Below are 19,464 nucleotides of genomic sequence, written 5' to 3'. Positions count from 1 at the left end.
TCAATACAACATAGTGACCATACCAGACAACATATAATTCTTGTAAAGATAGGTTGTCACATGTGTCTATTAGTTATCCGTTTCTCTCTTTACTTCAATCTCTTCTTGTGGAGTATTGGACCTTATGCGTTTCTTGGCCAAAAGTGTAAGATTGCTGACTGCCGGGTCAGAGCATATTCTTTCTTGTTAATTCTATGGATAAATTGGGAACTAGTTCCTACCATTCTCTTTTTTTATCTGTTTTTACCTTTACCCTATCTTCTTTCAATTTTTTCGTGTTCTCTGGTTGTGGTTATTTCCTAGCTGTTGTCTGGTCTTCGTTCCTTATGTTGTTTTGATCTTTCCTCAAAGAATGGCCAGTCCATTTCCATTTTTTTCCCTTGGCTGTAGTAGATATGTTAATTTATTTTGTTTTTCCCATAGTTTTGTATTAGTTATTCTGTTGGGTCAGTGTATTTTCAGGATTTTTCTTAAATATTTGTTTACAAAAGTTTATAGTTGTTATATGGTTATAGTTTCGTCTGGTTTCCATGTTTTTTCTTCCAAATGATCCCAAATATGCTAACTTTTTTACTTCTTCTAGTTCCTTACCGTTTATCATTATTTTATTATTTAGGCGGTTATTATTTTTTAAAAGTTTGGTATTCTCTGTGGGTTTCGTATCCTTCATAGAAAAGTTTAATAAAGTTAATGCTTTTTAGAGTATCTTAAATAATCTTCCACATATTATGTACCCTATTTACACGTTCGAAAGCCTTTTTAAAATTGATTTTAAAACTCACATACCTATCTTTATACCATTTATTTGTTTGTTCCAAGATAATTCTGAGGGTGTAAATGTGGACATAAGAGGATCGTTTGGTAAGGAAGCCTCCTTGGTTACTTCTTAGTTTCTTATCTAGTTCCGGCTTTTATCTTTTCAATATGATTTGGGTTAACACTTTGGATGCAGAGTTTCGTTTGAACCTTCGAAGAGAGAAGTCAAACAACAATAACCGGCTTACCGATTTGTTATTAATTAGTGTTTAAGTTTTTGTTTTTTCGTGTTGCTAAATTTAACAAAACAATTTAAATAAGTTAGATTTTAAAAACTTCGCCCTCTCCATGGGGAGCGTAAAAAATAAGACGCCAGATGGTGATAGTGGAGTTATTTGTGAAAGTGATAGTTTTTCCAATATGGAAAGTACTGCTGCCGTCATGGAAATGGGAACAATAGGTGCTAAGGAGGACGAACCAAAACTATTTGACTCGATAAATCCAGATAAGTACTTGTTAAATAATTATTGCGTATATGTTGAAAAAACTAATCAGCAAAGTTTGGGTCGTTTGCATCCTATGTTTGTAGGACATATTTTACACAAAAATCTAAAAGTACAAAACATTCAGGAAATTAAGGGAATAGGTAGAAATCGCGTTAAAGTAATATTAAATTCAATAGCAGAAGCTAATAAGTTGGTCACAAATAAAAATTTAAAAGAATTAAACTTAAAAGCTTTCATACCTAATCACCTTTTAGAGGTCAAGGGTCTGATCCGAGACGTTGACACAAGTTACGGCGTTGATTATTTAAAACAAAACATAAATTCAAACTCAAGGGTTGTAGACATCAGACGAATGCACAGGAAAATTGAAAAAGATGGTAAAGCTGAGTATGTACCTAAGAAGACCATTGTAGTCAGCTTTGAAGGAAACATATTACCCAGCCATATATCCGTTAATTTTGTTTATTTTAATGTGGAAAAGTTTATAGGCAGGGTCACACAATGCTATAGATGTTTGAGATTCGGACACATATCAAAACAGTGTAAAAGCAGCCAAGAACATTGTATTTTATGTGGATCTGTCAAAACCGAAGAACATAACTGTTCTGAATTTAATAAATCATGTATACATTGCAAGAGTACACAGCATACATCGATTTCCAAACTATGCCCAATTTACGAGGAACAGAAACGTATTAAAAATTTGATGATAGAACAGAAAGTATCCTTTTTAGAAGCCAAAAAGCTTTTTCAATCTTCATATTCAGAAATAACAACGAACAATCGCTTTTCTGCCTTAACAAACTACGAGGCAGATTTCCCGAAACTACCTCAAAGTTCTGGTAATAAACATGCTTTCCAGCAGCCACAACCTACAAATTCTCAACGTTCGGATAGTAGCAGACCTATGGCACTAACCCATAACAACAAAAAACGTAAAGCCACTACTTCTCCCTCATCCCCAAACTTACAGAACCCTCCCATGTTTAACTTCCGTTTTGGACCATCACATCCTCTTCCCCAGTATCCAAAGCAATCTACCTTTCAACCCACAGAAGGTGATAATAAAGATATTGCTCAGGCAGTGACGGTGTGTCATTAATTTTTTAAAAAATATTCACACACTTGAGGATTTAAAATCTGTAGATAATGAGAGCATAAATCAAAAAATATTTTCAGTATTGGAGGGTACTAAAACATTGAAATAAAATTCTTAGCATATATCAAAATCAAAATTATTTATCTAAATTATGTAATTCAAATGGAACTTTTTTCTGGCAGTATTTCTTATTTAAACATTAATCCAAGATCAAAATGCACTATTAAAAAAACAAATATGAATGTTTTCACTTATTTTATTATACCACTTTTTACTTATTCGTTAGACTCAGATGTTGGAGGACATCTTCAGTAAATAAGGTTTTCCAAGGACAAACAACTCTGAGAATTTTACAATGGAACGGAAGGTCCGTTGCATCCAATAAAAATAGTTTAGTTCATTTTTTAACAGCTGAAAACATTGATATAGCGTTGTTAAGTGAAACATGGTTCAAACCAAATCAAAACTATATATTTAAAGGTTATAATATAATCCGCCAGGATAGATACGATGGATATGCCGGTGTAGCAATTTTGATTAAAACTTCTATCTCATTCTGTCAAGTGAATATTACTAAAAATTTCAATGATAAAATTTTAGTTTGTGGTATCTCCGTTAAATTTAACAATTTAGAATTAAGTTTCTTGTCTGTGTATAGGCCTCCTAAAGTCCATACTTCTAAAGATGATTGGAAAAATATCTTCTCTCAAGTTACATCACCTTGTATAATTGGAGGGGATATGAATGCTCATAACTCTTTATGGGGCTCACTGCACAATGATGCTGCAGGTCATCAAATCGTCAGCAGTGTCGAGGACCTAGATCTTATTATTTTGAATAATGGGGAACCCACATATCTTTCCAAATATGGTACTCAGAAATCTATGATTGACATTTCTCTCTGTACAGCTAATCTAGCCAGTAAAGTTTCCTGGTCCGTATCTTCAGATACCTTAGGGTCAAATCATTTTGCTATAACCATGAACCTTTCCACAACTAACACATCACATGAAACAATTTATCCAAAAAGCAAATGGAATATCAATAAAGCCAATTGGTCACTTTATACATCCTTAATAGAAAACATGTTTGTCAACTATAGTATCTCTTTAAACACTTACGAAAATTATAATTTTCTTATTAATTGTATTAATGAATCTGCTTCAAAATCTATCCCTCAATATAAAATTCTTAAACTCAAAAATCGTCCCCCACCACCATGGTGGGACCCTGAATGTGATACTATAATTAATGAAAGAAAAAAGGCTTTAAAAGCTTACAAACTTTCATCGAGTTTTGATAACTACTTAAAATGTCAGGAAGTTACTGCTCGAACAAAAAAGCAGTTGAAGCAAAAAGCTAAATCCAGTTGGATCAAATGGTGCTCCAATTTAAACAAAAATACCTCTGCTAAGCAAATATGGTCACAGGCCAACAAAATGAATCGAAAACCGCAGAATAGTATAAAACCTTTCAGCAATGAAGTTTTAGATGACTTCTTTAATAAAGTTTCTCCTCCCTGGGTTCAATATTCCTCTAACCAATCCGAACAAAGTCACCAATCCAATCACTTTTTGTTGAAACCTTTCACTAAATCTGAATTAGATTTCGCTCTCAAAAATTGCAATAATACCTCCCCCGGGATTGATCAAATCAAATACCCTATGTTAATCAACCTACCAAGACCCGCTAAAGATCTGCTGTTACAGGTATTTAATGACATCATTCAAAATAACATCGTTATTGATTCATTTAAAAACGCCATTGTGGTTCCTATCCTAAAGTCTGGTAAAGATCCAAATATTGCAAATTCATACAGACCAATATCGTTACTTTCCTGTGTTTTTAAAACTCTAGAGAGACTCATAAAATTTAAACTGGATTGGTGGTTACAAAAAAATAATTTGCTACCAAAAAATCAGTTTGGTTATAAAAGAAGCTTTGGAACACCAGATGCTCTAACAACCATTGTGGTAGATGTACAAAATACCTTAACCAGAAACAACTATTTAACAGGACTATTCTTGTATATTGAGGGAGCATACGAATCAGTTTGCTTGTCAACTTTAAGAAATAAAATGGTTAATTTATTTCATATGCCAACCGCATTCGTGGATACAATAATTGGATTTTACACAAAGAGGATCATCTATGTAAGAGATCATAATAACAAGCTAATTGGACCGCGATATAATTATCAAGGTATACCACAAGGCTCAGTTTTATCTCCAATCTTATTCAATATATACAGCTCTGACATACATAACATCCAAATAAATAACAGTTCATTCAAAATCGTACAGTATGCCGACGATTTCTGCATCTATACAGAAAACAAAAAATATGAAACCTGTATACAAAGCCTTAGCAAAGTATGTGAATCCCTTTTTTCATGGTTCTTAGAGAATGGTCTCAATTTATCTATAGAAAAATCAGTAGTATCTATCTTCACAAGACACAACATTCCTACAAATGAAAATATCATTCTGAACGATCAATGTTTTAAGCTTCAAAATCATGTCAAATATCTAGGCCTTATTTTGGATAAGAAGTTAACTTGGAGACAACACATAGAGTACATGCTTGATAGATGTAACAAAGGCAGCAATTTCCTCAGAATGACAACTAAAACGTGGTGGGGTTGCGATGTAGAAACATCCTTGTTGTTTTATCGCGCATATATACGATCTATTCTAGATTTCGGTGCTACTCTTTATGGTTCCGCCTCTAAGAACCTTTTAAGAAAAATCGACACGTTTCAAAATTCTATTATGAGGGTATGTTTGGGTGCTATGAGATCAACCCCTATACAACCCTTATATGTTGAAGCCGCTGAGCTACCCCTGGAAAATAGAAGAAATTTTTTAAGTGAAAAAAGCCTTCTTAAAATTCTATTAACTAACTCCCAGTTATTTTCAAGCGTCCGTCAACTTAACGAGTCAGATCTTACAAACAAATATTGGGAGAAAAAACCTTCCCCGCCTTTATGCATGGCATTACAGAATAATCCTATTTTTTTCAAGAAATTGGACACGGTTGACAAAAGCTTAGACTACTATTCTTTATTCCACAGAACTCAGGTTATAATACCCACTTATAGTGATAGATACTCATAATGGTGTATAGGTATACACCATTATGAGTAGCAATCTTCTAATATCTCTATTGCAGGATTATAGGGAAGCCACAGTAATATACACGGACGCATCAAAAACAACAGAAGGGACTGGATGCGCATACTTTTTACCTGCTACAAACGTAGAATTCAAGTATAAACTACCCTATGAATTTTCAATCTTTTCAGCGGAATCAATAGCTATACTTGAAGCTCTCAAATATGTTAAAAACACCTGTAATAGACATATCTTAATTCTGTCAGATTGCCTTTCAGTTTTGCAGAGCATAAAAAACATTGAATTACCCTCAACATTTAGCAACCCCTACATATTTGAAATAAAAGACCAATTGTATCATTTATCATCGACTGGAGTCAACATAAAATTTATTTGGGTCAAAGCACATATTGGTCTCAAACACAATGAATATGTAGATCACTTGGCTAAAATGAGTGTAACAACTGGCTCTACGTTGAAATATATGCTTAACACACCAGATGTTACTACGATTTTCAAAAAAAATCAGCAACTTAGATGGAAAGAGCAATGGAAACATTACTGTTCTACAAACCATAAAAGGTATACCTCTTTACAACCAACTCTACCTCAAACAACCTGGTTTCAGAATTTCAAAGCTCCTCGTAAATATATTACTACTATAAATCGAATACGCTTTGGACATGCATGCTACCCATGCCATTTATTTAAAATTAAAGTCATCGATGATGATAGTTGCAAACATTGCGGCAAGCTAGGTGACCTCGATCACATCTTCTTTGAATGTCCTAAATTTATTCAGCATTCAAACTCCCTGTATACAAAATTAACTAAATGCAATACATACGCTCCATATAATATACAGTCTTTGTTAGCCATAGGTTCTGTAACAATATATAATTTAATTATAGAATTTTTGTCAGACACATGCATAGCTTTATAAATCTGGTACTCGTTCATGAAAATTTTCATGAGCGTGTATAGGATTAGACTTGTACCCTTTGTTTATCCTATATGTAACAATACCTTATCCGTGGTCCAGTATTGTTTGTCTGTTAAAATAAATGTCTTGACGGACCCCTAGACGAGAAGCGAGTGTCCTTGTATTTCCCTTCGACGTGTTCTTTTATTAATTATTCGTCTATTTCGATTTAGGGATATCGCTGTGCATTTGTCTGAGAGAAATAATCTGTACTTATCTGTGTATACTTTTTTAAGGAATATATTATAACCTTTCGAGACTGGCTGAATGACGAAAGTCAATGCCACAAAAAAAAAAAAAAAAAAAAAAAAACACTTTGGATGTGGCGATTATTAGTTATTGCACGCCAATTATTACATCTACACATGTCTCCTTTTTTGAGCATTTTTATTATCAATCCATTCTTTCACTCTTTTGGTAATTCTTCATCAGTCCATATCTTGTTCAAAAGTTTATGTAATATTTCTATTGATTGCCCATTATCTGCTTTTATCAGGTCAATGGGTATATTATCAAATCCTGCAGGTTTGCCATTTTTTTGAAGTTTTAGTCACTGCAAACCTCCTGCAGACTACACTAAGAAACACCTGCTTCACTTCTCCAAACTCAACTACTTATTTATGACACCAGGACCGCCTTTTGTCAACTTGATGCCGTAAGAATACTTTCACATATACTTTATAAAATGCCCATGGTAGATACAAGGACCTCTTTTAATCTACTTGTTATCTCCTTCTGCAAACTATTCACTTCTTTTCGTTACGCCGGTATCCAAACTCACGAACCACACCCTATCTTGAGACAAACGACTGTTTCGATGACCAAAATATAACTAACCTAACTAACTAATCATCACAATATATATATATATATATATATATATATATATATATATATATATATATATATATATATATATATATATATATATATATATATATATATATATATATATATATATATTGTCATACTTTTTCTTTCCCAACCAAAGAAAAATAAATAAAAATATCCATCGGAATAAAATTTTAAAATATCATTATAAACAAAAATGTATATAGTAATTTAAGATAAGATTTAGTGTAGATAAGAATAGAAATTTGTTTGGCAAACGACCTTTTTCCGTTTCAAACAAAATTATCAAAAAAACCTTTGTTTAGAATTAGTAGACATTTTACCTGTAAGTTAATCTTTTCATTGTTTGTATAGTCGAGTATTAAATGACCATATTCTAATCTTTTGAAATATGTATAAATTGTGTATTGACAAAACCAATTTTAAAGTAAGCTATTTAGTTTTTCTCTGAAACCGAAATTAGGCTTTTCCAAAATCATGGTAAACACAATTTGAGCTTTTGATTGGACGGTCGTTTTTAAATGGGAATTTGTGAGCCGATCATGAGACCGGAGAAGTTAGTTATATTTTGGTCATCGAAAGGAAACAGTCGTTTGTCTCAAGATAGGGTGTGTTTCGTGGGTTTGGATACCGGCGTAACGAAAAGAAGTGAATAGTTTGCAGAAGGAGATAACAAGTAGATTAAAAGAGGTCCTTGTATCTACCGTGGGCATTTTATAAGTGAATCAGGTGTTTTTTGTGTAGTCTGCAGGAGGTTTGCAGAGACGTTAAGAAGGAGCCGAGGTGCCAAAGAGGAGAGATCACATCGTTGAGGAGACTGGACTTTTCTGGGTATGTTCCAACATACCACTCAAGAAGAAAATAAGCTGTAAGTGTTTGTACAATTGAATTTTATATCTGTGAAGGATCGGTTTGACATCATGGTTCTACTATGGTTAATGGATCTCATGGTTAAACTAATCAAAAGTTTAAAGTTTTGTTGTTTCTTGTTTCAAGTAAAGAAAATTTTAAGTAAAATTGGTTTTCACGTAATATAAATGTATGTAGCTTTATAATCTTATTATTATAAAAATTTGATTTATTTTCTTGTATGCTGATTGATAAGATAACGACAGAATTTAATAATTGTTTGATTCGTTCATATAAAATAAAGAAACGTAAATCTTTGTAATATAATATATTTGTATTCTTATCCTTTCTTCTCTTCCCGATAAAAGACAACTAGAAAATCTTTTGAATCTATCGAACACAGGTAATATAAGGATTATTTACTTTTGATAACAAATAAGTTATAATTCTTTTTTATTGGCTCAATAAACTAAGATTAAAGTCAAAATAAACAATCATAATAATATATATATACATATATATATATATATATATATATATATATATATATATATATATATATATATATATATATATATATATATATATATATATAGTATATGTAATCTATCAAATCTTAATACGATTTTTTGTTTTCAACTGTACTGTACAGTAAAAACTCTGTTCTTCATCTTCTACGAATATCGTATATATTTTAGTCAAATTACACCGACACTAATACACCCTAATTAACATCAGATAACAATTTGCTTGTCAACAATTCTCTCTAAGTGAAAATTCAAGATTACTTCTTTAAATTTCGGGCAGATTCATCTGATAAACGCATTCCACCTTAGTAATTAGTTAAGACGAAATATGTCAGCAGAAAAACTTGCTCGAGATATTTAATTCAACCTCGTTCAGCGGCTAGTGGAGAGGAGAGTGCGCCGGGTAGTTTTTCATTCAAAATATCAGTTGCGAAATTCTCCTGCTGCTGGTTAGAATGGCACTTCTCTTTAACTCATTGAATACTCACAATTTAAAAGTGATTTATAATTAGATATTTCAAAAGGAGAATCTAAATAATTAAATTTTTTATTATTTCCTGGAAAAAATAAACGCAATTGAATCTTGATAACTGGATAATATGAGAAAATATTATTATTTTTGCGGGAATAATTACAAATAGACTGTATGTTTTAAACATAACAATAACGTCACAAAATAAAACATATTTAAATTAAATTTTAATTAAATTTAATTAAAACATACTAGCAGAACTTCTAAAAAACGGAACACCAAAACTAATAAGCTATCTTAAAGTGCTATTCACAAGATACTTAAATGGGGAAGAAATCCCTAATAGTTGGAAAGAAGCATGGATTACTCCAATTCACAAAAAAGGTCCAAAAGATATTTGCGAAAACTACAGATGTATCTCTGTCACCAGTACCTTTAGCAGGCTGTTTGGTAAAATCTTAAAAAACATGATTGAGAAAGAATACGAACCTCATGAAATTGAACAGCAAGCAGGATTTAGACCACACCTTGCGTAGACCACATATTTACCCTAACACAACTGAATGAAAAAAAAGTTGCAAGAAAACAGGAAATACATCTTTTATTTGTGGATCTCACAAAAGCATATGACACGATTCCTGTGAGAAAGCTGTGGCAGTCTCTTGAACGATCTTCATGAAATAGCACGATCATCGCCGCAGTCAAACAATTATACAATAAAGCATCATCAAAAATCAAACTAAACAACACCTTATCAGAAGAATTTCCAGTAACAAAAGGCTTACGAAAAGGATGCTGCCTCTCTCCAATACTATTTAAGATATATTTAAATGAAGCAATAAACACTGGAGAAGATCATGTTCAGGAATGGGGATCCAACTTGACGACGATACAACATTATACACTCTACATTTTGCGGACGACCAAGTAGTAGTGGCAGCAGACGAGGAAGATTTAGAATTCATGATGAGATGGTTATTTAAAACATATGAAGAATGGGGCCTCTTTGTAAATAGAAACAAAACGCAATACTTATGCATCGGGAATGAAGTATAATATCTAATGATCAACGAACATGAAACAATCAAGAACTGTGAGTAATATATATATTTTGGAACAACAATCAACAAGAGTGGGTGCACCGAAAAAGAGATAGAGCAAATAATCGTATAAGGAAAAAGGGTGATAGGATGCCTAAACTCGATGCTATGGTCAAAAGAACTATCAAATCAAAGAAAGCATCTCTTCTTTAACTCCATCTTTAAAAGTATAGTGCTCTATGGATGCGAAACATGGCAACTTACTAAATCCCTTGAGCGACGCCTACCTGCATTGGAAATGCACTTCTGGAGAAGATCAGCTAGAAAATCAAGGCTTGATAGAATACAAAATGACCATATCAGAAATATAATGGGAGTTAAGTCAACCATCATTGACGAAATTCAAAGGAGACAACTGATCTGGTATGGTTATGTGAAAAGAATGGACGACGACAGGCTGCCAAACCAAATTTTAAAATGGACGCCAAGGGAAAGAAGGAAGAGAGGAAGGCCAAAACAATCCTGGCTGGGCGGCATTCAGAAGGCAATGTCGGAAAGACATTGCCTTCACCCTTCACCTTCACCCTGGCGAATGGAATGACGTAGCTGGAAACTGGGAACCGGAAGGCGGAGAACGCTATAAAAAAACCGGAAAAAAAAATTAAATTTTGCTAAATATTAATACTTAAAAAACACAATATTTTAATAGATAAATTAGCTTTTTATCAATACTGTTTTTTTCTTTTTTTCTGCCTAAACAATATATTTTAAGCTTTCAATAATTTGACCAGAGAGATTTTTTTTTAATTTACGAAATCAACTAGATATGCCTTGTGTTAAAATTTAGTCTTTCAAAAACAATTAATAATTCTAAAATAACCTAACGTACTAGAACAAATAAAACCAGTTGCACTTATTAAACTTTTCCGTATCCCAATACAATTCGTTTCACTACAGTTTAACATGTACCGTCCCCCACTTTCCTCTGCTTTTTATTGTATTAAATTTATATATGTTCAAATCGTGTAACAACTGACAACCAATCAGCATGATCAAAACCACTTGAAACGAATCCATCTAAATATAATCTTGATATACTGCAAAATGACTCAACATACATCATTTTTATGTAAATTACTTCTTCTTCCTTTGCCCTATCCGTTTCGGACGTTGGCTATTAACAAGGCTATTTTGACTTTTTTTACGGCACCTCTGAACAGTTCGGTCGATGTTAGTCCGAACCATTATCGCAGGTGATGCATCCATGAGTGTCGTGTCTTCCCGGTCCCCTCCTACTGTCGATTCTTCCTTGGACTATTAACTGTAGCAGCCGGTTCTTAGTATGCCTCATGACATGTCTGAAGTACTCAAGCTTCCGTTTCTTTACGGTAAAAATTATTTCTTTGCTTTTGCCTATTCTCTGCATTACTTCCGCGTTAGTGATGTGGTCTGTCCAGGATATCCGAACAATACGGCGATATATCCACAGCTCAAAGGATTCTAGTTTCTTCAGGGTGGCTTCCGTTGTGGTCCATGCCTCTGCTCCATAGAACAAGACCGGGAAGACATAACACTTGACCAGTCTTAATTTTAGTTCCATTGAGATTTTGCTTGTGAACCACTTTTTCATATTGTTGAAAGCGTTTCGCGCTTTTTCAAATCGTGATCTAATTTCTGTTGACTGGTCCCATTTTGTGTTGACTGTGGTTCCAAGGTATGTGTATGTCTCCACTTGTTCTATTTTTCGGTTGTTAGGTGGTAATGTCAATTGCATCGGAGGTTGTTGTGTTCTGCTGATGAGCATGCATTTAGTTTTGGTTGTATTGAGTTCTAAACCATATTCTTGACTTGCTGTGTGTATGCTTTGCATGAGTCTTTGAAGCTCGTTGCAAATGCTCGTTGTAAATTACTGCTTAGCCAAAAATTAACAAGCCTGTTCTAGTTCTCAGTCTAGAATACCTACCAAGACATAATAAATAAAATCAATAAAGCGGATTACGAAGGGCTCGACATGAGCCCAATGAATAATTAGCAAACGCATTGCGGTGGATAAATGAAATTAAAAATGCAGTACACAGAAATAAGCATATTAAAAGTGGATGCAAAAAATGACCCAGATGCTAGACCACATATGCAAGATTAAAAAGAGTAATAAAAAACTTCGCCGCTATAGCACAAAATACTTCCTGAAAAAGTAAATACGAAGAGTTCAATATAGAATCAACAAGATTAAGAGAAGCATGGAAAACAAAATCCTTTGAACAAACAGAAAAGAAATGAGAACAATAGGTTTAACAGAAGAATTATTTTGAATGAAAGATTACTTACAACTTCTGACTGAAACAAAACCGTAATTCAAGAACACCATTATACCGTCTTCAATGAAGACGTCGAAATAACTGTACAGGAAATCGAAGATGTAATAAGAATTCTATAAATTCAAAAAGCATGTGTATTATAAGGTATACCGAACAAATTACTAAAACAGAGCCCACTAGCATTACAGTATTTACCAGATGTTTTCGCATTATTCTAAAAATGTCATGGATACCAACGGATTGGACAAAAGCACGTATTAACAGTATGTACAATATGCCAGCTATCTTCATTTTGTTCTCTGTAGCAAATTCTATTAACTGTTTCTTGTTTTCATTAGATTCCTTATGTAAACTTCGTCCTCCTGTTACTCTTCTATATATTTCCTCTTTTCCGACTTTTGCATTCATGTCACCAATGATTATCTTTATATCGTATTTCTGTATATTCCCTATTAGCGTGCTTAGATTTTCGCGTTTAAGCCTTTATCTTCAGTAGGCGCATGTACATTAATGATACTTATCTCCAATACTTTCCTCTTACTCTCAAGTAACATATTCTGTCTAATATTGGTTGAAAATTTACAGCTACTTTGTTTACCTTTTCCGACACCATGAATCACACTCTAAAATATCTCATGGTCCCCCAACTCTTAAACAGTGTGCTCTTTCTTATTTTTATTATATCATTTCCCAGTTGTTTCGTTTCTTGCAGGGCAGGGAACAACATACATACTTTTTATATAAGTTACTGCTTAGCCAAAAATTAACAAACCTGTTCTAGTTCTCAGTCTAGAATACCTACCAAGACATAATAAATAAAATCAATGAAGGAGCTTACGAAGGGCTCGACATGATCCCAATGAACAAAACGCATACTCCATTGCGGTGAATAAATGAAATTAAAATGCAGTACATAGAAATATTAAAAGCGGATGAAAAAAAAAATAGTCAGATGATAGACCATAGATGCAAATGAAATACGATTAAGACAGCAAAATAACAGTACAGGAAATCGAAGTTGTAATAATAATTCTATAAATTCGAAAAGCATGTGTACTACAAGGTATACCGAACAAATTACTAAAACATCGCCCACAAGCATTACAGTATTTACTTAAAAATGTCATGGATACCATCGGATTGGACAAAAGCACATACATTTTTTCAAACTATAAAGAGCTAAGTGTACATAAATTCTCAAGCCTACGGAAAAATAATTAAGAAATAATTAAAAACAATGAAAAAAAAAGCGATGTGTAGAAGAAAAAATTGGCTTTCGCGCAGGTAGATCAAGTATAGACAACACATTTTCCCAAATTGCTCTGTTGCTCTAAAGTCAATTGGCTCCAGTCCAAGTCCAAGTCAGAACAATTTTAAAATTTAATACTTTAAATATGTAATATAAGGGCCACTTAATCTCGTTATGTGATAGTATGTAGTTTCAACTACTCTTAAGATGTTTTCACTGATGATGGTCCGATAGGACTGATAACGTTCTGAAACTTTTAATCCTTTTTTAAATAATTTGAAATTGTTTAATAAATATATATCATTTACTATGTAAATATAACTTTTTTTTTTAACTATTATTCATTTTTTTAAGATCCCCAACCAGGTGTGGATGACGATGACTCCCAAGAGGCAGGTAGTTCGAGGGCTCAGTATGTATCTGCAAATTGCGTGGTGTTTACTCATTACCAGGGTGATGCAGCCTCCGTAGTAGACGAACATTTTTCTAGGGCGTTAGATAAGACTTCAACACATACCAAGGGTAAGTAACAGTTTATTAAAATGTTACTAAAAATAGGCTCGTCTTTATTAATATATCTACTTACAGGAATATCAATACAAATTAATATTCTAAACGTTATATTTTTATTTCTGTCTCTAGGGGTATTATATATACAGAGTTTAACAAAAAGGTAGGCCATAAATTAAATCGCGTATTCTGGGACCAAAATAGTTCGATAAAACCTAATTTACCTTAGTACAAATGTGCACATAAAGAAAGTACAGCCCCTTGAAGTTAAAAACTGAAAATCGATTTTTTTTTAATATTTCGAAAACTGTTCAGAGATTTTATATTGAAAATGGATATGCTGCTTTCTTATGGCAGGATACTTTTAAAAAAATAACAGTTAAATTTGTACACCCATCAAAATTTTATGGGGATTTTATTCCCTTAAACCCCCCCAAATGTTTGTGTATGTTCCAGTTAAATTATTATTGTGGTACCATTAGTTAAACACAATGTTTTTAAAACTTTTTTGTCTCCTAGTACTTTTTTGATAAGCCAGTTTTTATCGAAAAAAGAAAAAAGAAAAGAGAACAGCTAGTAAAGCAACTAAAAAATATACAAGAAGCTTATATAAACAAAGAGGTAAGGAATTTTTACCAAGAAGTTAAGACATCCAGAGAAACTACAAAGAATAATCCACAGTATTGCAGAAACAAAGAAGGCTTACTTCTAGGTGAAACAACAGAAAAATTTAACAGATGGACGGAATATTTCGAAGATTTATTAAATACAAACCAAGAAGAATTTGAGGAAAATGAGAATTGGCAAATAGATGAAGAAGGGACTTGCGAGGAACCAACTTTGAATGAAGTCAAAGAAATAATAAGAGACCTAAAAAATAACAAAAGTGCAGGAGAAAGTGGTATCTCAGCTGAGATTTTTAAGGAAGGTGGAGGAAAGAAGATTGGAGAGATTGAAGGAAAGGATATTTCGCTTGACACTAATAATTTGGCAAAAGGAAGAAATGCCAAAACAGTGGAATAGTGCTCTTATTTGTCCTATCTATAAAAAAGGAGACAAAACGGAGTGCGAAACAATAGAGGTATAGCACTATTAGAAGTAGTCTATAAAATACATGCAAAAATTATTAGGAAAAGATTAATAAATTATGATAACAAAGTGATTGGAGAATACCGGGGATATTTTAGATCAGAAAGAACAACTACTGATCAAATAAGTATGTTAAAATAATACAAAATAATAGGTAGGAATAAAACTTATAATTACACATGCTATTTATCGATTTTAAACAAGCATATGACTCCCTAAATCGAACAGTGCTATATGAGGCCATGAGAACATTAGAAATACCAGAAAAGCTTATAAGGCTAGTGAGAATGACTCTTAGGAACACGATGAATAGGGTAACAATGGAAGGATTGGAAAGCTTTTCAAGACAGTTCACAGTGAATAGAGGTTTAAAACAAGGGGATCCGCTATCAACGAATTTATTCAACCTAGTATTAAAACAAACCGTAAGAAGATCAAATATAAGCACAAACAGGACTATTTTCAATAGCAGGGAACAGTGCATAGCGTACGCGGATAACGTGGTGATACTAGCGAGAACAAAAAAACATTTGGAAAAAGTTTTCAAGAAATTTGAAGAAGAAGCGAAAAGATACGGATTAATAATAAACCAGACAAAAACGCAGTATATGAAAATGAAAGGAGACATAACAAATAATAAGAAATATATGAAAATGAAAAGAGCAGAGACTGTCTATAGTTTTGAAAAAGTGTCAGAATTTGAATACTTAGGAGTAACCATAACGAACACGGGAAAAAAAGAGAAAGAGATAGACAAAAGATTAATGAAGAGAAGCAGAGAGATAGGGTCAATAAATTCATTACTGAAAGCAAAAAATGTGCCAAGAACAGCTAAACTACGAGTCTACGAGACAGTAATCAGACCCACAGTGACGTATACCAGGGAAACGTGTATTATGAACCAGCAGGAAGAAAAGAAAGTAGACATCTGGGAAAGAAAGGTGCTCAGAAAAATCTTCGGAGAAATAAAGACGGCAGAGAATTTTTGGAGAAGACGAACGAATATAGAAATAATGAAGATGTATGGAAAACCAGCAATTACAGCAAAAATACGAGCCCAAAGAGCTAGATGGCTTGGTCACATTATACAAATGCCAGAGAATCGAAATGTTAAAACAACACTGAAGGAGGGAGGAATGGGGAAAAAAAGAAGAGGATGTCCAAAGAAGAAATGGTTGGAAGCAGTAAAGCAAGATTTGTCAGAAATAGTATATAGACGTATAATAAGTTTTTTAACCATACTATACTTAATAAGAAACTCAGTATTTCTTGGGTTTAGCTTCAATAAGTCATATTAAATTTGGAACTCAATTTTATTATTCCATTTAAATCAACGTTTCAGCAGGTAGTCGTTGCCTTTGTCAAAATTCTAAAATGTACAGGACTAAAAAAAAAGATGTTATTGTAAAACATATAAAAACTTACCAACATGAATACTGATACAATAACATTATCATCGCAACTAGCATTGGGATCATCATCAAATGATGGATTGATATAGCACAGAATATCAGTTTTATAATAATTTGCTGTGTAACGTTATTATATAATAACTTATCAATTGATCTTAACCATAAAGTCATAAGAAGGCGTATGTATCTTACTATCCTGATGAAATAGTTTGATTGAATTATTTTGCAGTAAAAATTTAATGTTTGTCGTATAAAAAATATTACTGTAGCATCCCATAAAATGGTAATTTTGAGATGGTATAATTAAATAGTGAAACAAGCTCGTCTCTTCAACAAAAACATACAATTAATCTTTGTTGTAATTAATACCAAAACTCTATTCACATATACTTTACCTTCTAAAAGATCTCCGACTCCTTTTATTCTTAAGCCCGCGATCAGTATACGAGTTCCGGGTTCCGAGAACTTTATAAACATTACAAATTACAAGCGGTGCGGTAATGTGATTAAAGCAACTTGAAGAAAAAATTATAGGAAAGATAGAGACCTGAAGAAGTAGCCGCTGCCTGGAGTAATTTAAGCCTGATAGCCATCTCTCGAGACCAACGTATCCAAAGAGCGAGAGAGATGCCTGGAAATATTTTTACTTTCTGATGGATTTATGAAAGTAATTACGTTAGTGAAATGACATAAATAAAGAATGATTTATTGAATATGAAGAAAGGAACATAGTCGCGCTCTAAACAATGTAACAGGGTCATACAGAAAGTAAAAGTAATTTAAACGGTGGACCAATGTAGACATATTTTTGATTCTTATACATAATGCGAATAACAAATTTTTTATAAAATTATTTTTCAACTAAATTTTTTTTATAAAATTCAGTTATATAATATTTATTCAAGTTTCTACAAAACTTTTTTAGAAATAAGTAGTTTGACTATTTTAGATTGTTCTGTTCAATGTGGAAATGTATTTGGCACCATTTATGAGTAGGATCGACATCAACAAATGTGGAGTACAGTATACGAGTAGATACATTTTATTAAGAATTATTTCAAGCTTGTGTATTATCGAGAAGGTTGGATATTTATTCGAAACAAATAGAAGCATATTAGAATTAACAACTCTTTACCGCTATGTAAACGTAATTGTAGAAGATGTTCAATGTTTGTCAAATAGCATCAACATTTTAAATTATATGATTTTGTGAAATGTTTAAGTAAATATTGTATTTATTGTATTATGGGATTAAGCCACAATTAAGCATCCGATTTGAAAAATTCTGAAGGTCATGTTTTACCCTCGGTGTGCTGTTAAGGTTATGTACATATGCAAAATTATTAAAGTAATTTCAGAGTTGTCAGGACTGTATTAATAGGGTTATTTTAAAATAATTCTTCTTCTGATGGTGCCTATTCGCTTCGAATATTGGCAATCATTCTGGCTATAATTGTTTTAATAACTGATGCTTGAAATAGACTAGTTGTTGTGGAGAACCATTTCTTTATGTTTTTTAACCATGATATTCTTCTTTTCCCAACTCCTCGCTTTCCGAATACTTTGTCCTGAAGGATTATTTTCAGTAATCTGTATTTAGTGCCGTTTCTCATTTTGTGTCCGAGATATTCTAACTTTCTCCTTTTAATCGTATACATCACTTCTCTTTCTTTCCCCATTCTTTGTAGTACAGTCTTGTTGGTTATATTGTCCGTCCATGATATCCTTAGGATTCTTCTATATTGCCGCATCTCGAAGGCTTCAAGTTTTTTCTTCATCGCTTTAGTGAGTGTCCAGGATTCAACTCCGTAGAATAATATAGAGAAAATATAACATCGTAGGAGCCTTTCTTTTATCTCCAGATTAAGGTTGTGGATTTTAAAGAGTTTGGCCATGTTGTTAAATGCACTCCTAGCCTTCTCTATTCTACATTTTACTTCTTATTAAAATACTTAAGAGAGATAATTAAATGTTACACATCCAACAGTTGAATTGTTTATAAAAACGCTTATCAATATCACTGCTATATACACTCGCACACCAGTGCATCGTATAAGCAAGTTTTACCCGTAATCTTCTTTGAGAACCAATTTTAGAGGCGAAAAAGACATCTGTTCTCTACGGGAACCAAAATCAGAATGAGCAAATTTTTCATTGTAGAAAAATGTCTGTTATTCTCGAAGGTGGGATAAATCAGTAGATATATAATCAGAGTAGGAACTATTACTAAGCGTTGGCCTAATCAATAATTGCGAAATTGAGGGAGGTTGGTTGGGTGAGAACTGCTTTATTGAATTATCTCCTTTTACAGTCTGTTTCTTTCATAAATGTTGATGCACCTTTTCGTTGGACTCATTGTGTCAGGCATGTGTGCATATCTAGGATCTGACGAAGTCTCTGTTTTTGATGTATGATTCATTCTCGTTTATCTCAACACTTAATGGTCTTAAGGTTTCTTCTACATAAAAATTGTCGCATTCACAAGGTATTTTATAGATACAGTTCTTTGTGTACTCGCCTGTTAGCCATTTACCGTTTGAATTTGTATAAGGCTTTGTAAAGCCTTTTACAAATGGTATTGTTGTCAGCTTCAAATCCCTTCTTGTAAGCATTTCTGGATAGCTTAATGTTATGTTGTTTCGTTTCTTCAATCTTGCAATATTCCATGTTTATCAATGACTATGAGTAAT

General features: G+C 32.8%; 1 protein-coding gene across 1 annotated transcript in view; it reads left to right on the top strand.

Moving 5' to 3' along the window:
- vg (transcription factor vestigial) overlaps positions 1 to 19,464 on the top strand; it is a 173,173-nt gene that overhangs the window by 95,060 nt on the left and 58,649 nt on the right. Inside the window, exon 3 of the mRNA XM_072526840.1 lies at positions 14,118 to 14,285. Coding sequence (XP_072382941.1) covers positions 14,118 to 14,285 — 168 coding nt within the window. The remainder of the gene's footprint in view (positions 1 to 14,117; positions 14,286 to 19,464) is intronic.

The sequence above is a fragment of the Diabrotica undecimpunctata genome, chromosome 3, assembly GCF_040954645.1.
Source record: "Diabrotica undecimpunctata isolate CICGRU chromosome 3, icDiaUnde3, whole genome shotgun sequence".
Lineage (NCBI taxonomy): Eukaryota > Metazoa > Arthropoda > Insecta > Coleoptera > Chrysomelidae > Diabrotica > Diabrotica undecimpunctata.
The sequence above is the reverse complement of the archived record's forward strand: the minus strand, read 5'-3'. Positions and strand labels throughout refer to the sequence as shown.